Raw genomic sequence first — 25,442 nt, forward strand, 5'->3', positions numbered from 1 at the left:
CATCAGCATATTAAAAGGATTTCTGAAGGATTATGTGACACTGAAAAGTGGAGTAATGGAGTTCAAATTCAGCTTTGCCATCATAGGAATAAATCACGTTTTAAAAATATATATAAAATAGAAAACTTACTTTACTTTAAATTGTTTTTTTGTTTGTTTTTTTGCAATATAATTGTTTTTACTGTATTTTTGATCAAATAAATGCAGCCTTGGTGATAATAAGAGACTTTCTAAAACAATAAAAAAATGTACAGTGGTCCCAAAGGTCCTTAAAATTGTGATGTGACGTGACTGTAACCAAGTATGGTGCCCAATACTCTGAATTTGTGCTCTGCATTTAACCCATCCACAGCAAGGGTGCACACACACAGCAATGAGTAGTGAACACACACCCAGAGCAGAGGGCACCATTTTTGCTGCGGCACCCAGGGAGCAGTTGGGGGTTATTGCTCAAGGGTCTCACCTCAGTCATGGTATTGAAGGTGGAAGAGAGCACTGGTCATTCACTCCCCCCACCTACAATCCCTGCCGGTACCGAGACTCGAACCCACCACCTCTGAGTTGCAAGTCCGACTCTCTAACCATTAGGCCATGACTGCCCCATATTGGCTGAATATCACTGCATTAATAAATATCAAACCATGTGGCATCTGCTAACAAATGTTTCTAGACCTTTTTTCAAAACTGCAAATATTCCTAACTATTCAAAAATGTGCTTCTGCTAGATTCCTAAACATTTCTAAAAAATAAATTCCACTTGATTTGGTATTTTGTGCCTATGCAATGACATTCATACACTTTTAAGACTGGCACAAGTGTCCAAATACTTTTGAGGACACTGTTATTGAGTCTAGCAACAAAGAACAAACAAATAGAACAATGCATTGAAAAGCCTTACAGTAAAACAGACCATGCCAGAATAAATTGGACTCCATTTTTTAAGTCATAATTTTGTCTTTTTCTATCTACCGTACTACTATAAGGCTGACAGCAGAATATGCACCAGTTGTTTATTTTATGATTTCATGTTTTGATTGTTGTCAGCTATGCAAAGAAAGCAGGCGTATAGTGCATAAACAGGTTAAAGAGTCCGAAACATTTTCTATGCCTCCATGGCTTTTCTTGCATGCAGTTGTGCAGCCTCCACAAACCTCTTTGCTGACTTTAACACATCTCAGAAAATATTGTTTTATCATGATCAAGTTAATATTGGTCTGAAAAGGCATGTGTATTCAGTGGAATGCCTTTGAAAAATGCAGTATGTCCACCATTAATATCTCATAGTTAAGTTTATCGTTTACATATGTGTAGGTGGAAAAACTTGGATGGAGTTTATATTTGGTTGAATATGTAGAAATTAATCATTTCAGTACTTAAAATTGAATATGGATATCATTAAAAAAAAATCCACAATTAGCCTGATTTTTTCTTCTTCTTTTTTTGCACAATACCTGTTGAAAAAGACATTTCATTGCTTACATGGATGTCAAGATGATTGTTTGAAATGTGCACTTTACCATTGCATCACTGTAACTGATGTCTCTTTAAATGTTTATTTGGAGGAGAATAAAAAAAAATCTTTCATTTGATCTTTTACTTAAACATTTATACATGATAAAAATATTGCTGACATAGTAGAGTTTTAATATAGCTCAGATAACATACATAATTGATTTTCTTTGGCACATACATTAGATTACAGCAGCGGCTGCTCTTCTGTTTAAATAGCAGCTTACACTATTAATGAGTTGAGTGTGGAACAAATGAAATCCAAGTAGATGTAACCGAGACTTCTGACTCACGACATGTTCTTTCTCAGAGAGAATAGATGCATGTTTATGCTGGAATGCTTAAAATGGCTCACTTTGTCTTTTATTGGAGCTGACAGAACTCTCCTGGTTTCTGTCATGTGTGAGTAAACATCCCTCACGTTATCGCTATTCTTATGTTCACAGCTGCATTTTACAGTGTACAACAAATTAGCCTGACCAACCAAAGATTTGTGAACTACTTGGCAACAAAAATTCTCTTTATTGGGGCATGACATTAAAATGTCACACACAAACACTTTGTCACAGAAAACTGAACAGTTTTACATAAAAAGAAAAGAAAGAAAAAGAAAAAAGGGGGAGAAATCCACTTTACAACTGGTCCAGTTAAACATTAACTACATATAAGAATTAAAAAAAAAATCAATAATCATATATTCTTAAAAAAACAATAATATTATTATTAAAAAAATTATTATACTGCTAAATATATATATATAAAAAAGTGTGATCTCCCTTGATGGGCTGAGGTATTTTATTATTATACTAGTTTTTTATTAATATTTTTAATTAGCTTTTAATGTTATATTTTTCCATTTGTGTTTTAATTTTAGTTAATTTTTTAGTTAATTTTTAGTTAATTTTTATTAGTTTTATTTATTTATTTAATATTACTATTTAAGCTTAATTCATTTTTTTAGTGCAGGTTTTAGTTCAGTTTTATTTTTAATTGATTTATTTTATTTGTATTTACAATTAGTAACTTGAACTTATTTCGTTTAGTTGTCATGCAAGGCAACATTTCCATTTTTTGTTTAGTATTAGTCTTTCATCTAAATATTTATGTTTCTTTTTCCCCCTCTTTATTTTAAGGAATAAAATTGTTTTTACCAGTTTTACTTGCACTAAATGACCCTGTTGGGTTGCCATGTTTTATAAAAAATATATATATTTAATGCAAATTTTATTTTATCCAGTTTAGAAAAGAACATTACAGAAAAACATTTAATGTTATTGAAATCATATAATGTACAATTCCAGTGCCAATAATCAAGCATAAACTCTTCAGCAATGTATGATTGAATTCAGTGCACCATATTTTGATTTGCTCGGTTGACTCTGTTACGTGTTAACAGGTCTTTTTTAGGTAGCTAAATCTTGGGAAAGTTCAAGGTTGTGGACCTTGTTATGGTGTGTAATGGCATTTTTTGTGCCACAGTCCTTGACAGCTCATGTTTAACATGCTGATATGAAGCCTCCCACCAGTTTGTACTACTGTTTGATGGTCTTATCTCTAAATCTTGCTTTTATGATTTGATGTGTGGTTCTAAAACAGTAAGCACTTTTTATTTGAGAGATGTCAAACAAAAGGGGCTTCAGGTGACAGCTACTCTCCATGCTTCTCTGAAACGCAATGTTTCATCTGTAATTACTCAGAATGTTTCAGATTTCAGACCTTTTAGTTTGCTTTGGCTTGGGTTTATCAAACCACAAAGAGAAGGATTAAGCATAGGACACTTGGACACTATCACTATGATTTCATATGTAAATGATGGATGTCCTGTTAAAAACGCCCATACTGTAGTGCCGTGTGACTCACAAAATAGCTGAAGTGTTTGATAATAGTTTTTTAATGGAGCCATGAACGTGTCCTTCTCACAAGGCCATTCATACCTCCCCCACCCTCCACACTCAGAATGACTGCTCCACAAACAGCCGCCAGCCTATGGCAAAGGTTTTGTTTATTTTAGAGTGCTGTATGTTGACTCAGAAGGGCCCTTTGTGGATGGAGCAACAGCCAGTAAATGATTAAGAGCTTGTTTTTAGATACATTTGCAATTATAGCGAGACGTATGGTTTTCATCACGTTTTGGTCAAACTACATCTCACAAGTGGGGTGTGACTCATGTAAATGTCATGGCATGCATAGAGAATACATTATATCATCTATGCATTTGTACACTGGAAAAAAAATGGTGTAGGATTTAGTTTGAAACAATTTTCACTCAGAAATTGCAAGTAAAATGTCACAAATAATTACAAAGAAACAGCAAGTAACATTGAATTGAACATGAAAATCTGAAGCAGAAATCTGAAATAGTATTTACTTGTAAACCGTACCCCAATAATCTTTAACTTTGCAAAAACATTTTTATAGAAATGGCAGGGGTTCCGTAAACAAAGAAATAAAACATGCAATGTTCAATTTCATTACATTTTTAAAGTCCGTTACTAATAATTTGCATTCAAGTAGAAAAAAAATATTAATGAATTAAGGGGGGTGGGGGGGGGTACAATGCTGTTTCATGCATTCAGAGTTGTTTACACTGTTAAAGAGTTGGATTCTCATGCTAAGCATGGACAAAGTTTCAAAAAACAATTTGGACCTATGCCGGAGTATTTCTGTGCCAAAAAAATCTTACTTCGGGGTTAGTACAAGTTTCAGAGAGTTTTTTTCGATCGTGGCTCTTCATGACGTAGACGAGGGTGGAACTCCTATCTGTTTTGTTGGCATTCGGAGCCCAAGTGCTGGTCACTCTTTAGCTCCGCCCAAGGCGCACATCCAGGAGCTCGCTTTTTCCAGAGAGAATCGTAAAGCTGTATCTTTCTTTTATAAATATGATAAAACTAAAGACTTTTTGGAGATATGAAGGATGCAGTACTACTCTATAGGTACTCAAGATTAACATGAGATTGTGTTAAACTGTGTGTGTTATGCCCCCTTTAAGGAGTGTGCTCTCCCTTGATAGGTACCAGAGTTGTTATTATTAGTATCAGTTACTATTATAGTTTTTTAATATATTGAATATTTTTTAAATATTTCAGTTTAAATTTAGTTTAATTGTTAGTAATTTTTTACTATTATACTATTTAGGTTGTTACGTCAGTTTTAGTTTATGTTTTATTTCACTTTTTTATTATTTCCAAATAGTAATAAAAAAAAAAATCAGTTAGTCACCAAGGCAACATTTCTATAATTAAATAATTTTCTTTAGGTTTTTCATCTAAATATTTATATTTCATTTTATTTAAGTTTTATTTCAGTGAATGAAAATATATTTTTGTTAAACAATATTTATTTATTTATTTAGAGGATCCAACATAGTACAAAAAGTGCAAAACATTTTTTTACGATTGCCAGTTCTATTCCCCCCCCCAAAAAAAAAACATAATTAGAATGAACAAGCATAATAAGGATTATGCATCATCAGTTTTGTTATTAAATGTGATAAATATTAATATATTAATATAACAGTTATGAAGTATTACTAAAAATCCTTTATTGAATAAAGATTGAAAACCCTTGATCTAAAATGACTGGCATACTCTTACAATCTCAAAGTTAGGAACACAAATGACACAATCATATCTTTTAAATGCATTTCATAGTATATTTTGGGAGCGTCTTTAAGTAGCACTCTATGCAACAGATAATTTAAAGATTAATTCTATAAACTGCCACTAATGTCAGCCTGCCATGTGTTGCAAAATGTGTCATCATCCCCGTTTATATCAACATGAGCCAAGCTGCAGTAATTGGTTATTGGGCAATAGGCTACTGTTCTCTTCAGCTCCACATTAAGCACACTAATATTCCACAATATGTAATGTAACCAAAAGGCAATGCGTAATTCTTGAACTAAACTAACAAAGATCAAGCTCATAATTCAAAGACAAGTATCAGATATCAAAGTTTTCAGTGATGAGCTACAACAGAGCTGGTGTATTTCTGTCCAAACGCTTTAAATTACACGAGAGACTAGCATCATTGAGTAATTATTATGTTTACATGAGTATTAGGGTATGTGTGTGTGCATCTGTGGGGAATGCGTTGGGAAGAAGGGTGTGCTGAACTGATATCTCTCGCTACTAAGGAGGTAATGCTGCATTTGTTGGCCTGTCAGCCAAAGTCTGGAGCTGATGTGAGAGGGAGGGAACTGCTAGTTCTCATGAAGAGAAACAGATAGATAGTTTAATTAATAACCACTGTCCCGTTTCCCAATGACCCCATCCACTCAGAGAACTGTCTAGTTGCTGCACGGACTCTGCTTGATGTCAGTCTCCTAATACTGATGGCTTCAAATATCAAGGCACGGCCCAAGAGTGCACAGCGTCTGTTAGAGTAATAGGTAAGAAAATTATATTTCTGATTTGTTACTAAAATAAATCATCTATTATTACTGTTGGTGATCAGGGTAGGTCTGGAGACTTATTGATTTGAAATGGCACTATGTTCTGGGGACCCTCCGAGTGTACTAGCATGGGAAATTATGGGCTGGATTAATTATATTAAAAAAAGTCTTATAAGGGAAACTGGTTGTTGTGACTGATGTATCGATCAATATCGCTAACAACTGAGGCCTGGTTTCATAGTAGTTCGCGACACTGGGGCCTTGTTCACATATCCTAAATCACAGCGCTGTGACTTTTCTTAAAAGAGCCAGTGTTTCCTCCTGTATTATTTACACATAAAGTGGTAACGTCATAAAAAAGCACTGTTGATAGAAAAAGTTTCAAATAAACATACGCATGATAATATTGATATTTAAAGTACATATCTTTCATGAATGCATAATGTGAAAATGAATTAAACATGAAATGAATGTGAAAATGATTCATATATATATATACATATATACACTCCATTAATGAGGCTTCACTTAATTTATATGATATGTGCATGAGTATTTTAATTAGGCAACACACATTACAAAGCATGTCTACATGCATTATGTTTTACTTTCTGGACGAGTTCATTGTGTTCAGTATATGGTTTCTTAAAATATTAGTGCTGTGAAGTAAAGTAATTAAAACCCAGTTTCATTGTGCTAAAAGTTGAAGTAATTAAAACCTTATTTAAAGTTCCAGTGTAGTTGAACTTTTGAAAAGTTATCTAATATTAGACTTCATTCTGGCACAAAATGATGTAGACAAGCTCCCTCCATACCTGTAAGGTTTCAGAAACCTAAAACTAAAGAGCTTGCTTGGTCTAACCTGGCCTGTAGAGAGAAAAAATACATCTGAGATTACTGGATGAAATATTGTGGCATAATATCAAAACATAGTTCGAATAATCTAAAAGAAGACTTGTTTGAAAAATATGGAAAAAGCAGACATCATGAAATCTAGTGCCAGACTTTCCAGTGTGCTGAACAAAACGACTAAACTGGAGCAAAGGTGACTGCAATCATCTTTAGCATTTCCAGTTGAAAAAAAACAATAATTTGTTAGAATACTATGTTCTAGATTTCTGATATGACTTCAGGACCTTGTCCTCTTAATCTCAAGGAAATCTAAATGAAATCAGAATGTGTGACTCTGGACCACAAAAAAGTCTTAAGTCGCTTGGGTATATTTGTAGCAATAGCCAAAAAAAACATTGTATGGGTCAAAATTATAAATTTTTCTTTTATGCCAAAAATCATTAGGATATTAAGTAAAGATCATGTTCCATGAAGATATTTTGTAAATTTTCTACCGTAAATATATCAAAACTTAATTTTTGATTAGTAATATGCATTGCTAAGAACTTAATTTGGACAACTTTAAAGGCGATTTTCTCAGTATTTTGATTTTTTTGCACCCTCAGATTCCAGATTTTCAAATAGTTGTATCTCTGCCAAATATTGTCCTATTCTAACAAACCATACATCAACGGAAAGCTTGTTTATGATGTATAAATCCCAATTTTAAAAAATGTAGCCTTATGACTGGTTTTGTGGTCCAGGGTCACATATTGCTGTAGTATAAAAGTTCACTTGTTAACATGTTTTTTTTCCCTGAGAAGCAGCACCTAAATCAAAGTGTAACAATTTAAGGGACGTTTTTACTATATTGCGTCAGTACCTTAATTTGCAATAAAAACTGCCACCATTTGTAAGTAAAAGACACCACTTCCTCCATTTGTTATTGTCTTGAAGAAACAGGATTATCCCTATCATTCGCTTCCATTCTGGACTGAGGGATATTTGTGCAGTAACAACACACAGGCTTCTGAATGAATGAGTGGGTGGGCCATGACGTCAATGTGGTGGGACCTTTACAGATCCCACCCAGTGATGCGTTCCCCCTATCAGAGAGCTCACACTTTTTTGGTGAGTATATTGGAAATCACATTCATTTCTTTCTTATGTTATGCTAATGCTATCTTTGCCATGGTGGGTGATGATATAAAACTTTGAGTCAGAAACTATGAAACAAACTGACACAAATTTCTCGTATTAACAGAATCAAAAAAGTTAAACTGTCACCTTTAATTTTACAACCACGTGTCAGCATGTTTTGTCCTAGATGACATTTATAAAACTAGATCAATCCTTCCTGTAATGAGACAGGGAATTGTGACTGTCAGGTTAATGAGCAACTATAGCAACCTTTGTTCACACTAGCATTTATGTATGAAGTATGAAGGTGTTCAGGAACAGTAATACTTTGTGAAAAGAGATACATAGACACAGGCTGAGGCGTTGAAGATACAGCTGAATGGTTAGGAATCAATACGGCTAATGATCATCTGTACCCTTACTGGGTCGCACCGAAATGGCCATGGTTAAGGAGAAGGCTTCAGGTCAGTATCTTCTCATGATACTGAAGCAGTCTGCATATTATAGTATGTGTTGTTGATGAAATTTAGTGTAGACGTAATGTAGATATAGTACAAACTGTTTTACTTTAAAGTTATTGAATTGCCAATGAGATTTCAATGAGTCTTTCACAGTTCTGAAAAAGTTGTCACTGTTAGCAACTGGACTACATTTGGGGGAAAAAGTTTTTTTCATAATTGTTAATCATGAACACAAGGGGGGAAAAGTGCGCATGACCTGATGGAGGTCTATGCTTGAAACATGCAAATAACATAATGTAAAAATATATAACACTTTTAGTCACTTTTAGGTATTCTAACTTTATTTCCAGTGCCACTGTGTTCTGAAATAGGTCAGAACGTAGTTTATAATGCAATACGTAACAGAAAGTGCATGTAAAGTTCTCAGCGTTGCCACAAGAGGTGCTGTAGCGGATATTAGCATAAACAGTCTTCTTTTATGGTCAGTTTTCTCTTTTACGTCAACTAATGTCAATGTGGACCAATCTTGCAAAGCAAGTTGCAAGTCAACAAGTTTACAGCAATTTGCAAGTGTAACAAATAGCGACAGATCGCAATGTAACAGAAGCAGCAACAGATCTTTTCTTCCATATTCTGTACATCCGAGAGAAACAGATTTTCGAAAAAGAAAATATATAGAACAGGACCTGGTTCTATCCACCATTTGTTGTTTGGATAGAAGCAGATCTAAATTTTAAGAAAGGGGCGGGGCTTACGTAAAAACAAGCTCTTAATCATACTTCACCACAGAGAAGTTGGTCGTTTCACTGGAAGATCGAGTTACGACATTTTGATTAAAAATAACGAGCTCAAAATAAAAAAAGAAACACGCATTGATGAGTCATTTACAGAAAGATCTATAAGATGCATTTAGAAAAATAGATGAATTTCCAATTTTTTACTTTTAACGCCATGGATATTTGAAATGAACTCTAGTGCCCCCTGGAGTATAGATCAATACAATGACTAAGCACTTAAGTATGCATTTGTGTACTTGCGTAAAAGTATGTTTCTGGCCTTGTTTAATAATAGAGCCAAAAACAGTAAGTGAATGCCTTTAAACCTACCTCCCACTCAACAGTCAAATTACAGTCAAACAGTCAAATCTACTAAAACTCCCTCAAACAGTAGTGTTGTGTAAATCCAGAGCGCCTTTGGTTAATGATTTCTTTTTTTATTTCTGGGTGTGTTCGACTTCTGTATTATGTACATTTCATACAATCTACTGCTACTAGTTGGACAGAGGCTGATTATGTTCCTAGATGGATTTTAATACTCGCTTATGAGGTAGTGGAGATCTTAATGGCCCTGATGATGTCTGCAAGGTAACAGTACCTTAGCGTGTTGTAGTTTCACTAATTGTTGTGTTGGCATAAGACCTATTAGCACACCATGCTGGGCTAACAGTAAGGTGAACTTGAGTTTTGCATCTCCATGACACATGTAAACTGACAAGCTCCGCTCACTCCTGCCATCTTCTCCTCAGATATTCTGGCAGAGCAGAACAGTCCTTTGCTACAGGACCAGGAGATCATGCCCTTCACCAGCTATCCCAGCATGCAGTACACCTCGGTGGAGCCCTCCATGTCATCACCATCATACTACTCCAGTCAGCATTGCTACCCACAGTACAGTGGGGAGGAGTGGTACTCTCCATCCACCGTGTTTGAGATGAGGAAAGGACCGTTGGAGGGTGGCTTTGATAATGAGCTGGACGAGTCTTGCCCTGTTGTCCCAACTGTGTGTAAAAGGTCCAGACACACAGCCCACCCTGGAAGGAGCAAAGGCGAGGAACTGTGTGTGGTCTGTGGAGATAAAGCATCAGGGTATCACTACAATGCGCTCACATGTGAAGGATGTAAAGGTGAATCCCATAATTTACAGTATATTTGCTGCCGTTTTCCATCATGAAAACATGTATTTCTGAACAAGATTTTCGTAGGGTCGGGAACCAAGAACTTGTTCTTATTCAGAATCCGTTCTGTTAAAAAAAATAGTGGGATCGATCTGATGTTTGGTACTGTTGACTTAAATACTCTTGTCAGAGATTCCTGCACTACTTCCTGAATCAACAGTGTAAAGCAGACAGCGCCTGCAGTCTGATTCCTGAACAAATGAATCTTATAAGCTGATTCTTTTAGGGAATCAAAACCTTACAGCGTGACCAGTAGTTCACTTACATGACAAATGAATCTTTGTGGATTTTTTAGTAAATCATAACCATACAGCATGACAAATGTAGTCCAATTCACAAATGAATGAATCTAATGTGTTGAATGTTTTTAGTAAATAAAAAAAAATCATACAGATTTAACAGTGCAGTCTGATTCCCAAACAAATAAATTTTAAGAGCACTTTTTTGTAGTGAATCAAATCCATACAGTGTGACCAGTGTAGCCTGATTCACGAACAGTTGACTCTAATGTGCTCTTTTTAGTGAATCAAAAAATACAGCGCAACCCGTGTACCCTTACCAAAAAGAAGTATACTTCAAGTTTATTTTATTAAGTATACTTAAGTAAAGATCAAGTATATTTTTAAGTATACTTTATATAGTAAGTATATAAATATCAGTGTGCTAGTAGTATACTTGTAAGTGTACTATTTCAATACTCCTTGGGACTAAATTGGCCCGTAAGTTTCATAAATAAAAAAAATTAAGAAATAAACAACATTTTGAACAAAACAGCTGAGAAGAATTGGATTCAGAATGATAATCAAAACGTAGATGGAGTCGATCAAAACCCCAAAGCTCTTCATGGGTCGACATTTCATTCCATAACGTTACACAGTTTTGATGCTGTTTTATGTCTGATGATCATGTTTTTTCTAATTAAATACTTGTAGTAGCATTTTTAGTACACTTTGAAGTATAGTCTCAGTAAACTACTAGTTTAGTAGTTTTATACTGCAAGTATACTCGTAAGTTTTCTTTAAGTGAACTTTACATCATACTTTGTCTACAGTACTATGTCCCTATTTAGGTATTAATTTTTATATATTTTGCTATATAAATATCTGAACATACAAAACATCAAAAGAAAGAATAGGGTATCTGCTTGTAAACAAAAACATTTTATTCTAGCGTCATGCATTCTTTTTTTTATAAACACTTAAATGTGGGTAAGTTTCATAAATAAAAAAAATTAAGAAATAAACAACATTTTGAACAAAACAGCTGAAAAAATTAAGAAATAAACAACATTTTGAACAAAACAGCTGAGAAGAATTGGCTTCAGAATGATAATCAAAACGTAGATGGAGTCGATCAAAACCCCAAAGCTCTTCATGGGTCGACATTTCATTCCATAACGTTACACAGTTTTGATGCTGTTTTATGTCTGATGATCATGTTAGATTACTTGTGTTGTTTCGGTTTCTTCTTCGCTTGTGTTTAGGAAATTCTGTACAGTAGATGTGTAATAGCGCCCCCTACAGTATAACAATGAAAACATGGATTCCCGGAGCACAAGTATAGCTCAAATATATAGACTTTTTCTAAGTATAATTATACTTAAATGTAATTTTAAGTATATTTCTGAGAAGTACATAAAGCACATTTCTGAAAAGTACTTTCCTATTTTTTAGTTTAAAAGAAGTATACTAATTGCACACTTGAATAAATTTCTTTTTCGTAAGGGTAGTCTGATTCCCAAACAAATTACACCAATCTTTTTAGTTAATCAAACACATAGAGTTTAACTATATATGTGAGATCAGTATAGTTACTGAAAGGTTTATATGACAACATGTAATTAAAATAGTATAAAAAATAACCAATTAAATGATGAAATATGTTAAAATGTTGTTTTAATGTTGTATATTTTTAGCGAATTATTGGATTGCATATATGATGGGTCTAATAAGACATTAAAAGTCATCAAAAATCTTTTGCAAAAATTGTTTTACATTCATTTATTATCAACTATTCTCATCATTTGGCAATGGATTTTTTTTTTTTTTTTCAACAAGTCTGACATAGCAACAACCAATGTCATGAGTTCGGGGCTATTGGTTGCTAGAGGTCTAGAAATTGCACATTTAACTTTAAAGGCCATATATAGCTTTGCAATTTATATATATATATATATATATATATATACTGTAACAATGTACAGCTGCACCTTTGTTCTGTGACCTCTTTGTTCACCCTTGAACCTTCATAGATATCATAGTGCGCCTGGTCTTACATTGTATCCATGGCTACATAGCTTATGAAGGACATAATAATTGACATGGAAGCCATGCGCCAAATTTAGCTCTTTGGAAAATCATTGGCTGAATGACTGCAAGTGTAATTCCACCTGTGCATGGACAATGTCCAAAGGGCAGATGCTGGGCTATGTGTCCCAAGTCCCACAGGCTTGGCTAGGTTTGGTGCTCCTTCACGTTCAGTTTGGATTGGGTTCCCTCTCAGCTTTCTGCTGAATAATGATGTAGGCAACCAGAGCCACACGCCGCCATGCAAAGTTAATGTGTGTCATTGTGCTCATGCTGGAATAATTACCTGTTCCAAAAACAACTGCACATGTTTGTCTGCTGCCTAGAACTGAAAATCGAGCATCCAAGAGTATCAGTATTACAGTACTGAACGTAATGTCTTAAACATTACACCATACGTTACATGGGCTGCAATGAACCTATTCCTTGATCTGTGTTTACAAAGAGTTTAGACTTGTATGGTGGCCACTGTTCTATTCTATTCTTCTATTTTTTCTTTTTTATGGTTTTCAGAATTAGAGAATAGTTTGATTATAATCCCTGTAATGCTTTGGCAATACGTACAAAAGTATGTCATGCGAATAAAGCAATTTGAATTTGAATGGTTATAGAGAAAATTATTAAGCAATGAAATATGCTCTTGAATGCTTTTATATGTCTATTCTTGCCATCTGATCTGTCACTCTCTGTGTCACTCACAAAAATGGATTTCAGATCTGTTCTGATAAGGGTGCAATGCTAAAAAAACAATGCTAAAAAACTAAGCTAAATGTCAATAATAAAATGCAATTTCTATCCTCGTAATACCATGAAAAATGTAAAAAGGTGGAAAAAATGACCAAGACTAAACTACATAAAATGCAACTAAATTCAAAAGATATTTAGAAACCAGATTTTGTTTCTAACCTATGTTAGAAATGCATACTGTTTGGGCTTTGCTGTTCATGGTAATATTAATACATTTCTATGTTTTGTCACTTTTAGCTTTCTCAGTTTTTTCTGTGTTGGGTCACTACATGACATTCTATCAAAAATCTGGATCCTGCTGCAACATTATAGTATACTATATGTGAAATGTGTGGCATATTGAACATTTTCATTTATTCGGTTGTTGATGCTGTGCTATTTCTTCCAGGTTTCTTCAGAAGAAGTATCACAAAGAATGCTGTATATAAATGCAAGAGTGGAGGAAACTGTGAGATGGACATGTACATGCGCAGGAAATGCCAAGATTGTCGACTCAGGAAGTGCAAAGAGATGGGCATGCTGGCAGAGTGTGAGTAAGAACACTGCAAACATTGTAAAACTTATTCCTGTTCAACTAATATATCAGCCCGAGAGTCACGCATACTGTGAAATCAGATGAGACACTTTAAACTCTAGAACAGCGGTTTTCAATAAAAGTTATTAACTGGAATACAGTAGTCAAATAGTCAAAAAGTAACTAGCTGTACAATGTTTTCTTTGGGCAACAAATGATATGAGATGGTTTGGGTTCAAATAATATTGATTTACTTGAGATTAGTCTGTGGGAGAAAAGAAGAAGCTGTATTTTCTAAGCTTTTGTTGCTCATGAATAATGTATTGAATTCTACATAAATATTGCTGAAACAGATAAAATATTACATTTTTATTGTTTCCTAAGACTAATTCTTTTAGCATAAAACAGAGTCCAAAATAGATTGTACATACAGTAAACCTTAGAGAAAAACTGTTTGTAAAAAGTCAATCTGACCAATCTGTATCTAATTTATGTATTTTGTATTTGCATCCTCAGGCTTGTTAACCGAAATCCAGTGCAAATCCAAAAGGCTGAGGAAAAACACAAAGGCTTCATCTGATGAAAGTACAGGGGATGATGTTGGTGACAGTAGAGATGCTAAACAAGTTGAATCTACCACTAAACCCTCCAAGGTAAGAACACAGGTGCTGTCTGATTGGGTTATTATTATAATTTTCTAGAAAACTTCCACTTTCAAAGCAAACAAAAAATACTGTCATTTTTTTTTTAATTGTTCAGCTTTACAGTTTTCATGGTGCCATGCTTGTTACAGTATAACTTTTCAGGCATAATTGCAAACTAAAGTTAAGGGTGTTCTATGGCAACTTTTTATTGAAGTGCTATAAAAGTTTAAAGGGCAACCTCAATGATTCTATTCCCAATCATTCTTCTCACTTTTGCTCACATATACGGTTACTTCTAAAAGATTATTTTATGATGAAGGGTTGCAAAATGGATGTACAGGATCAAAAGTTGGCTAGTTATTAAAAAAATGACACCACTAATCTTTATTTCTTATTCCACATAGCTGGATTGTCCATGATCCAAATGCCTCCAAATCCAAACAGGTTTATAAATTTATGATTTTTGGCACGTTTTCAAATTTCAGGAGAATATAGAACTGAGCCAAGACCAGCAGGCTTTAATAAGTTATATAGTTGACGCTCACAACAAACATCGCATCCCTCAGGATATGGCGAGAAAACTGGTACGTCTTCTCAAAAATCTTTTTTTAATCTTATTTTAGATCAGAACTTTTTATGTCTTTAAATCTTTTTATGATTCTTTAATGCACAAAGCAGCCAAATGCTACTGTTAAAGTCAGTATACAACTTTGCCTGTTCTTATGGTTGTTAAATCATTACGTAACTGAGGTTATCACCACCCCAATGTCACAAAACAGTGGCTTATTTGCATGCTTTTTCCCGCTTCTAACCTGTCCACAGCTGCAAGAGCAATTTAACGCAGAAGAAAACTTCCTTCTACTGACTGAAATGGCTACTAGTCACATTCAGGTGCTGGTTGAGTTCACAAAAAATATACCAGGTACTGTTTTTCAAATTCTAGAAGAGCTATTTCTATTGCAGTTTCTATACCACTTGTTTGAAAATAAAATAAAATCACATACTTCAAGAAACGGTCATGTGACACTTTTTATATGACAGTGATGTCCCATGAGGAGAATGCAATAACTCCAGTCCTCCAGACCTCCAGTCCAAACATACTTATCTGGTTCTTGTATTCTGAGCAGGTTTTCAATCTCTGGATCATGAAGATCAGATCGCTTTATTAAAAGGTTCTGCCGTAGAGGCAATGTTTCTGCGGTCAGCCCAGGTCTTCTCCAAGAAGCTGCCCAACGGACACACAGAGGTACTAGAAGACAGGATCAGAAGGAGTGGTGAGCTCATTATTTGGATTGCAGCATAATTTACAGCACGACTCATGACCTTTATCTGCTTTTATGGCGCGTTCTAAGGAATCATGGCTCTGGGATTGGGTTTCAAACTAGTATGCCACATACTTGTTGAGATCCTCAGAGCCCAGAACAAAGTCCATAAAGTTCACTAGGCACGTTACATTAATAATGTATCTGTCCGCCCTTAATAACGACAGGAAATTTGCCATCTTGATAATCCCGTGGTGTACATTACATGTGTTAAAGGACACTAAAGTCCAACTGGTTTCGGTTTCACAGAAGTCTAAGCACTGGATGACTGCCAGGAACAGCACAAAGAGGAAAGCCCTCATATAGCCGGTCAATATATCTTCTGCTTTATGACATCTAATCAGATTTTGTAGAAGAGCTGTGGTTAAAGGAAGGATGCATGATCAATTCGGTCCCTTAAAAGCATCTTAATGCAGCCCTCCTATGTTGCACACTGAATCACCTTTATTTCAAAGTTGCTTTCAGCCTCTCAAGATTTAAAAAAAGCTGTGACGGACCATCCAGTTAGTAATATTTCTAAACAGGCAGATGAATGCAGAGTGGCACAGACTGTTTGAGTCCATCACTCTTCTTCTCTCCAGTACGGGCTCAGGAATATTCACGCAAAAGGCCAGAGGGGGAGAAATAGATGCACTGTCTAAAGAGACTATTGTTCTCTATCTAAACATCGAGAGGCCTATTGTCCCCACTCATCGCCTCTGACATTTCTCTGGCATGAAGCCTTCGTGATGCCTTTTTTTGGAAAGTTATGACAAAGGTTATCCTTTCATCTGAAGGGAAATGAATGAAACTGTGAAAGGAGTCCACATGCTGCGATCATTTCCTCTCTCGGGGGTGGCGACTATATACTGAGTTTTTGAAGAGTTTGTTACACTCTAGCACTGTTTTTCTTTAATATGAACATTATGGTAAGCTGAATTAAGGCATGTTTTTAATGTCCCTGCTGTCTTCAGTGTGTCATCTCCCACTGAGGGATTCCCTGATTGGTCGGTCTGTAAACCAAACCCTTATGGCTCTTCACATTGAATGCTTTACATCAGAAAAGAGCTCTCAGCTCACATAGCCAGTAAAGTACAGTATGATAATTATATCAATGATAATGATAAAGACAAAGGCCTCGCACAAAACAGGAAAGCCCTTCAAAGACAGGCTTCAAATGAACTGCTGTTACTGAGAATCCCACTGTGGAAACGCACAGCTGTGGGGATCCGAGGCCAGAATCAGATCAGCTCTGACCTAACAGACAACAGAAAGCAATAAGGTCACGACCCCTGATGATCTACCATTGCACACTGAGGGAGTTTCAGAAAGTCTCTTCCAAAGCAGACAGTGAATACACAGCAAAATCATCTTCTTAAAATATATTTTGTCCCATTTCTCATTTTTGTCCAGACAGAATATATGAATTTTCCTTCAACAAGATCAATTTACTTGCACGAGATATGAATAGTTCTTTTTATGAGTGTATTTTAAATGTATTTTCTCACCTCACTGGCAAATTCAACATATAATCAACAAAAAGACAAAAGTAGATTAAAAAGAGCATAAGATGAAATGTAATAGGCCTACATTTTATATTATGGATGGATAGATTCTTTCTAAGAGGAAATTGTGTGATTTAGTAAATCCATAGGACACTCACTGTTACTTTTAAAAATAGGAAACACTGCCACCCTGTGGCCTCAGAATGATACAGGTCATTTATAAAGCATACACTTAATTTCGTACTTTCAACAAAGACAGTTTTACTACTGAATACTTGAAGTGTGCCTATAAGCTTTATTTATTGAAGCTCAAACATATACAGAATTTATGGACGTAAGATTACAGTGCCACAGCTGAGTGTAGTATGTACTAACTAATGTGATCTTTAGTCTAGTAAAGAAGGCATGACATTTAACTTTAAATCATAGCTGGTATGTAAATATGTGCCTGCCTTGGTCTCTTAGGTTTAAAGAAATATGTTTTGGAGTGGTCACAGGTGGCTGGGGTAATAAATGACTTGACAACTGACCTTGTACTAGATATTCAATACTAGAGTGATTTACCAAAAAAAAAAAAAAAAGGCGTATGTGGTGTATATCTTTATGAATATCTTTATTTCCTCCACAGGGATATCTGAAGAGTTTATCACACCCATGTTTAACTTCTATAAAAGCATTGGGGAGCTGCAGATGATGCAAGAGGAACATGCTCTCCTCACTGCTATCACAATCCTCTCACCAGGTGAGCTGCCATCTGTCACCTAATGTTTTAAAAGTTTCAGAATGCAGATCAATGTTAGTTTATCAAGTTAGTTAAATTAGTTTAGCCTGGTTTAATTTATTGCTAATCAAGGCAAATGAAAAAATGCGACTGCTCAAAAGTTTGGGGCTGGTATTTTATTTATTTTCTATATATTTTTGAAAGAAGTCTCTTATGCTCACCAAGGCTGCATTTGTTTGATCCAAAATAAAGTAATTTTAATATATTTAAAAATGCAATTTATTCCTGTGATGGCAAAGTTTAATTTTCAGCAGCTATTACTCCAGTTTTCAGTGTCACATGATCCTTCAGAAATCATTTTTGTGCTGATTTGGTACTCAAGAAACATTTCTTATTATTACAATGTTGACAACAGTTGTATTTCTTAATATTTTTGCGGAAACCATAATAAATTTTTTTAGAATGATGAATAGAAATTTCAAAAGAACAGCATTTATATGAAATAGAAATCTTCTGTAACATTATAAATGTCTTTACCGTAACCTTTGTTCAATTTAATGTGTCCCTGCTGAATAAAATTATTTAACAACAAAATAAATCAATCTTACTGAGCCCAATCTATTAGTTACTAAGGCAGACATGTTCCAAGTAACCATCAATGCAAATGCATAAGCATCATGTGATGGAAACATTTTAACCCATTTAAAACCCAGGTTTTTATGTAATCAGTTTGAACTGTTCAAATAATAAGGTAATAAATGGTTAATGATTAACGGAGGTCACAACTGAAAAGCACATTTTTGTCATTGTTTCATGCTTCAGAAGGCCACAACGAAATAAATTTGTTTCATATGACTGAAACTGTTCTATCTAAACAACAGACAGACCATATGTAAAGGACCAGCAGGCAGTAGAGCATCTGCAGGAGCCCATGTTGGAGGTGCTGAGGAAGGTCTGTAAACTACAGCATCCCCACGAACCCCAGCACTTTGCACGGCTTCTCGGTCGTCTGACTGAGCTTCGCACCCTCAACCACCACCACGACGAAATGCTGGAGTCATGGCGCATGAGCGACCACAAGTTCACCCCCCTCCTCTGTGAGATCTGGGACGTGCAGTGACTTTGTGGAAGAGAAAATGTACAAAAAATGGGCAAGTGAAGGAGAAATGCCAGAGACTTTTACTAAGCTGCCAAAGAGAGGAGTTTACACACTTTTCAGAGAAGTGGACTGTTAAAGTATGTAATGTAAACATAATATATTGTCATATTGTCAAAAACAGGAAATAAAAAGATTTTAAGACATTATCAGCTCTTCAAGAAAGGATTGATGTACACATTTTGATATTGTAATGCCTTTGTAAATGTTTACCTGGCCTTTGCTACTTGGCACCTTTGTTTAAAATCTGCTTTCCTTCATCTGAGGATTTTGTGGCTTTTTAAAAAAATTTTTATGTCTGTTTGTGTTCTGTGTGATTCATCTAATATTTTAATAGATTTGAAGAAATTTAGCATTACATCATTTTCTCACCCCTGCAAACTGCTGATAAAAACATCACAATAATCCATAAGGAATCCACATGACTCCAGTCCATCAATCAACATCTTGTCAAGTAAAAAAAAAGGCCTGATTGTACGAAACAAATCCATAATTTGGACATAGAACTTTATGAGTTTATTTCTTCTGTTGGACATAAAAGAAGAAGAATAAAGAAGAAATATAAATTCTATGGAAGTCAACCAGAAACTGATTGGTTACCCTCAATTTTCAAAATATCTTCTTTTGTGTTCAGCAGAAGAAAGAAATTCATAGAGCTTTGGAACAGCGAGTAGGTCTAAGTGATAGACAGAATTTTCTTTTTTGGGTGAACTATCCCTTTAATATCGTAATATTCTAGGTGGAGTCATTGAATGTGACTACCATTAAAACTAATATGTGTTTAATTCCAAAAGCTTGGATTGAACATCTGCAGAAATGAACCATGTCCCCCATGTTGCACAGATCCTGGACTCAAACCACCAGCCTGAGATGAATGGCCCAGACACAGCCTTATACTGTATTTTCAGAACCCCTCGGCTATGGCTATAACTTCAGTATAATATTTTGTATTTAATAATTAATGTTTATAGTCCGGTGGATACTAATATTGTGCAAATAGAATGTTCTGAATATTTATTTAGTGTATAAACCTGAATGTTCTGTTGTAGAATAAAAAAAATCATGCCTGCCAATTAACTGATTAAATAATTTTTTATTGAATTAATTACATAATATGCCAAGTAATAATCAAATAATCACAATCAATCACATATTGAATATTAGCATTGAATATTAAAGACAATACAAGAAATGGCCAATTATGTATTGTTTGTTAGTTATTATATTATTTATTTCCACTTTATTATTTCCATTCCATATACCATGCCACTATATTTCTTTCTTTTTAAAAATTAACCACACTAAAATAACATGTTAAATTGACAGTCATATAGAAATATTTTTAAATCTAGTTTGTACAAATTTACTGTAGAGTGTAAGTATAAAAATATTAAATATATTAAAATGATATATGCTTTTTTGAAAATGTCTCTCATTGTGACTCGGCAAGTTTTAATGTTATTGAACAGAAGTTCAGTTTCTGTGAATACTTGTATACTTGCTTCTCTGTCTGAGAAGACAAACGGAGCGCCATCCATTGGTTGGGTTTTTTTAATGCTAGAAATAATTATTTTATTGTTTTATGTGATGTAAAATAAAATTCATAAAGAGGAAAAACATAAGCATTATACTATGAATCCTTGAATACTTTGAAACAAAACACATATAGATCTCAGTTTTGTGCTAAAATAAAAAATAAAATAAACCATGAGGAAGATTTCAGACACTTTTAATATTTGTTAAAGTACTACTTGTTAACAATAGTAAATACAATGGAACAATAAAATCAGCATCAACTGTGTCTATGTAGATTTTTCTTCTAACTATATGAGACAGTCACACTAATATAACTTGCTAAACAATTATAGCTTACAATAAATAGTAACTTTATAATAATGTTCATTAATAAGTTAACAAAAATGATATGATGCTTAACAGATCAGTAGTTCATTTACATTTAAATATGAATATATTTTAATAAAGTTCCAATTTAACATACATTAACTAACGATCTGCTAAACATATGTAAGAGCTTTTTGCATTGCTCTTAACCCCATGTTATCGTCATTCTAATCCCCAGGTGAAAGTATGTTTCACACTTGTAATTTAGAAGTGGGGTTAGCACCGCTTTTTCCCGGGGTTATAAACCCTGCTCTGGAGCAGGTGTCAACCCCACGTTGCGGTGTATAATGTTACGGCTGGGCTTAACAACAGACGCCCAATCGTGTGCCTCGTATGCATGTAGTATAAACAGTCCTTTTGGTGTCTGAGGGAAAATGTCAATTGGTGATGGAAAACACGTGACTTGAAGTAAAGAAGAGACCGTTTTACCTTTATAGTTCGAAAAAGGTCCATTCAAGAAAAAAACAAACACTTGATAGTGAAACTTGATAGCAAGAGCCTTTACGTGAACAGGTCACATGCTGAATTCGTCCAATCAATAAAACTGACACCGCAAATATGCAAAAAAGAACTTTAACCCAGGGTTTACACAGCGTATTAATACCCACGATTAATTGTTAAAGCAGGATTCCGTTTACCCTGGGTTTAGAATGACCCAGGGTTAACTCAAAAAGCCCAAATGCTTGTTAAGTCATTAATGAAGACCCCCCTCAAAAAAAAAAAAATTATACGATATTTATTTACATTATGATTGTGATGCGTAGAAGCACATAACAATAGTACTATGTTAAGAGGTACAAAAACAAACATATTTAGAACAAAAACAAAAGTCTGAAGGCATAACTACACTGTAAAAAAAATTCCGTAAAATTTACGGTAAAAAAACGGCAGCTGTGGTTGCCGGAATTTTACCGTAAAAAATACGGTAGCAACGTTTTAGGTTTTACGGTTTTAACTTAAATTTACAGTTAAATACCGTAATTTCATTAACTGATATAATGTTAATATACCAACCTATTGAAGTACTGAAATCTGTTTTGTACCTTTGTAATACACTGATAACCACCAAATGCAGGTGGTGATGAGAAAGTCACATTTTGAACCAAAGCCCATCACAAACAGCTTTTAAATAATAACATATATAGAAGGCGCACAGTGTCATTCACACAAACACCAAACACCATCATGGTAACACACATGAAACTGAAATAATGCAATAAACAGTCATTTAACAACATTAAGTGTAACACACAATCCTAATATTCAAAACTAAGAAGAAAAAACTAAGAAGAAACATAGTTATTTCAACAAAAAAACATCAAATTTGAAATGTAGTTAGTGTAGCATTTTCACAGTCTTTTACCATTTAATTCACGGTCATTTTTTACAGTGTATGAATTAATCAGTACTGCAGCTGGCTTTGGTTCTCAGGGGAAAGTTCTGTCTCTGTTCATGGATTCACCATCAGGGTAGACCAGGAAACCAGAGAAGGTTGTGTATCGTCCCTGGTTGCTGTAAACGGCATATCCGTCATCCTGCTGACTGTACAGCCAGACACTGTCTCCTCTTTTCAGTGACAACAACAAACTCTGACTCTGCATCTCTCTCTGCCGTGACATGTCCTCATTGAACACCATGGCCCGAACCTCCCCTCTTCCCATCATAAGCTTCACTGAAACCGCACGACGAGGGTGCTTTCCCACGGTAAATGCAAAGTAATATTCACCAGGGAAGTGGCAGGTAAAACGTCCGGATGTTATGTTAAAATGGCCGCCTATGTTGACATACTCCACGTCAAACTTGAGAGCTTCTCTTTCACGACGCACTCTGCTTTCTCCCAGCGCTGATGTAGTTCTTGCCACTGAAAATGCAGAACGTGGTTCCTCACTGGTTGTTCTTCTTCTCCAATCATAATAAGCATCTACAGGGGGAGGACAACCTGGAAGATGAAGGCCTGGAGGAGATAGGTGGTTATTGAGATATCCAACAGAGGATGTAGAGTCTGGATAGACAAGATAACCACTAAATGTGATGTATGGTCCGACGTTGCTGTAGATGGCGTAGTGGGGATTGTCCTGAAGGAGCAGGTATACTGTATTCATAGGTTTCAGACTAACCATCACGCTCTGGCTCTGAACCTTGCGGCCCTGGTTCTGGTATCCATCATATGCAATGGCCTGCACCTCCATCCCGTTCTTCACCAGCATGACCGACAGCATCTTCTTTGGGAACTTTCCCACTGTGAATGAGAAGTAGTATGCACCAGGCAGGCGGCAACGGAAAGTGCCCGTCTCTGGATTGAAGTCTTCACCAATGTTGACTAGAAGGTGGTCAAAGGTCACAGCACGCTGAGTGCCACCCAATATGCTGCTGCTGCGTGTGGCGGAAAAGGCAGAGCGTAGGCCTGTTGTCATTGGGCTGATGTTGAAGGAAGCCACAGAGCCCAGATAGATGATCAGCCCAAGTAAACAGGAAACACATCTGTTTGGTCTCCATAATGTCACACAAGCTGTAGTAAAAAGACATTATCGTCATCAAAGGTGTTTCATGTCAGTTTTTGGCACTGTTAAAAATGTCAAAGATAGTTCTCAAAAAAACCAACTAATTATTACAAAAATTATCAGTCTGTAATTTTATATTCTGCACCACACATACACTTTTATTTCTGTGTAACACTTTAATAACAAACATTGTCCTTGAATTATTTTTATTATGTGATTAATGACCATTAATGTTTTAACCCCTCTGGTGGTCTTCAGTCATTTTAGACTGAAAAATTTTAAGTTTTGACTTTTTATATATTTTTATTTCATTAGAATGGTACTGATGAAGACCAAACTTGGTGACTTTTGTGGCACTTGCTATGTGAACACACACATAAATTTGGACATGATTAGAAAAGGTTAAATGGTCTTAGAAAATAGTCACACTTGTGATCTTCATAGTCAAAAATGACCACCACAGGAAACAAGAAATATAAAAATACAGATATATGAAAAATACAGAGCAATTTTCTGGTGTACAATCTACTAATCAGCCATGATAAAGTAATCTTTGATAATGTATAAATATACATCCAAATTGAAAAATCTAATAAAAGTAAGTAATTATGAATAAAAATACTCTAATAAATAACTAGGAAATATATTTTTACATTACTTTCATTTAAAAAAAATTCACTTCAGGCTGTTTTGGATCACAAGTGTGACCCGTAAGTGAGGAATAACTAAGGGTTAAATAAAGATTTTTCTCTAATCTAAAGTGTTTTTTTGGTCACAGCACGCTGAGTGCCACCCAATATGCTGCTGCTGCGTGTGGCGGAAAAGGCAGAGCGTAGGCCTGTTGTCATTGGGCTGATGTTGAAGGAAGCCACAGAGCCCAGATAGATGATCAGCCCAAGTAAACAGGAAACACATCTGTTTGGTCTCCATAATGTCACACAAGCTGTAGTAAAAAGACATTATCGTCATCAAAGGTGTTTCATGTCAGTTTTTGGCACTGTTAAAAATGTCAAAGATAGTTCTCAAAAAAACCAACTAATTATTAAAAAAATTATCAGTCTGTAATTTTATATTCTGCACCACACATACAGAATTAATCACTTTTATTTCTGTGTAACACTTTAATAACAAACATTGTCCTTGAATTATTTTTATTATGTGATTAATGACCATTAATGTTTTAACCCCTCTGGTGGTCTTCAGTCATTTTAGACTGAAAAATTTTACGTTTTGACTTTTTATATATTTTTATTTCATTAGAATGGTACTGATGAAGACCAAACTTGGTGACTTTTGTGGCACTTGCTATGTGAACACACACATAAATTTGGACATGATTAGAAAAGGTTAAATGGTCTTAGAAAATAGTCACACTTGTGATCTTCATAGTCAAAAATGACCACCACAGGAAACAAGAAATATAAAAATACAGATATATGAAAAATACAGAGCAATTTTCTGGTGTACAATCTACTAATCAGCCATGATAAAGTAATCTTTGATAATGTATAAATATACATCCAAATTGAAAAATCTAATAAAAGTAAGTAATTATGAATAAAAATACTCTAATAAATAACTAGGAAATATATTTTTACATTACTTTCATTTAAAAAAAACTCACTTCAGGCTGTTTTGGATCACAAGTGTGACCCGTAAGTGAGGAATAACTAAGGGTTAAATAAAGATTTTTCTCTAATCTAAAGTGTTTTTTTTTTTTCTTTTCACGTTTAATCACTCAAAAAACAACTTCAAAGCCCTGGCCTTCTGGCGTATGGAAATGTGTAATGAACTGGTTAAAATGCCATATAACCATGTTAGGAAGTTAGGTTTAGCCCTGTCAGAATGGATCCTGCC

The 25,442-nt window shown here is 34.9% G+C and overlaps 2 protein-coding genes across 4 annotated transcripts; one reads left to right on the forward strand and one right to left on the reverse strand.

Annotated features, from left to right (window-relative positions):
- The first annotated feature begins 5,745 nt into the window (after positions 1-5,745).
- Positions 5,746-19,510, forward strand: LOC107740216 (bile acid receptor-like). 3 transcript variants are annotated; one of them, XM_016552566.1, is made up of 10 exons: positions 5,746-5,899; positions 7,691-7,864; positions 9,860-10,237; positions 13,730-13,870; positions 14,372-14,508; positions 14,985-15,083; positions 15,322-15,421; positions 15,627-15,773; positions 17,934-18,047; positions 18,908-19,510. In XM_016552566.1, exons 2-10 carry the CDS (start codon positions 7,768-7,770, stop codon positions 19,144-19,146), a joined length of 1,452 nt encoding a protein of 483 aa, XP_016408052.1. In that variant the 5' UTR covers positions 5,746-5,899; positions 7,691-7,767; the 3' UTR covers positions 19,147-19,510. The 3 variants fall into 3 exon arrangements, with proteins under 3 accessions (XP_016408052.1, XP_016408066.1, XP_016408059.1); XM_016552580.1 differs by lacking the exon at positions 7,691-7,864; XM_016552573.1 differs by lacking the exons at positions 5,746-5,899; positions 7,691-7,864 and adding an exon at positions 7,895-8,337.
- Positions 19,511-22,488: 2,978 nt separating this feature from the next.
- On the reverse strand, positions 22,489-23,590 carry c1qtnf13 (C1q and TNF related 13). The gene has a single exon (XM_016552593.1). It carries the CDS (start codon positions 23,496-23,498, stop codon positions 22,512-22,514), a length of 987 nt encoding a protein of 328 aa, XP_016408079.1. The 5' UTR covers positions 23,499-23,590; the 3' UTR covers positions 22,489-22,511.
- Between the last annotated feature and the right edge of the window lie 1,852 nt (positions 23,591-25,442).

Source organism: Sinocyclocheilus rhinocerous, unplaced genomic scaffold (genome assembly GCF_001515625.1).
Source record: "Sinocyclocheilus rhinocerous isolate Xijiao unplaced genomic scaffold, SAMN03320098_v1.1 scaffold2055, whole genome shotgun sequence".
Classification (NCBI taxonomy): domain Eukaryota; kingdom Metazoa; phylum Chordata; class Actinopteri; order Cypriniformes; family Cyprinidae; genus Sinocyclocheilus; species Sinocyclocheilus rhinocerous.

Bases quoted from the DNA above. Each gene is read 5' to 3' on its own strand.
- LOC107740216 (XM_016552566.1), top strand. From the start codon at position 7,768: ATGAATGAGTGGGTGGGCCATGACGTCAATGTGGTGGGACCTTTACAG. The intron at 15,084-15,321 runs GTACGTCTTCTC...ACCTGTCCACAG, and splicing joins AGGATATGGCGAGAAAACTG to CTGCAAGAGCAATTTAACGC. The intron at 15,774-17,933 runs GTGAGCTCATTA...TTTCCTCCACAG, and splicing joins AGACAGGATCAGAAGGAGTG to GGATATCTGAAGAGTTTATC.
- c1qtnf13 (XM_016552593.1), bottom strand. From the start codon at position 23,498: ATGACAACAGGCCTACGCTCTGCCTTTTCCGCCACACGCAGCAGCAGC.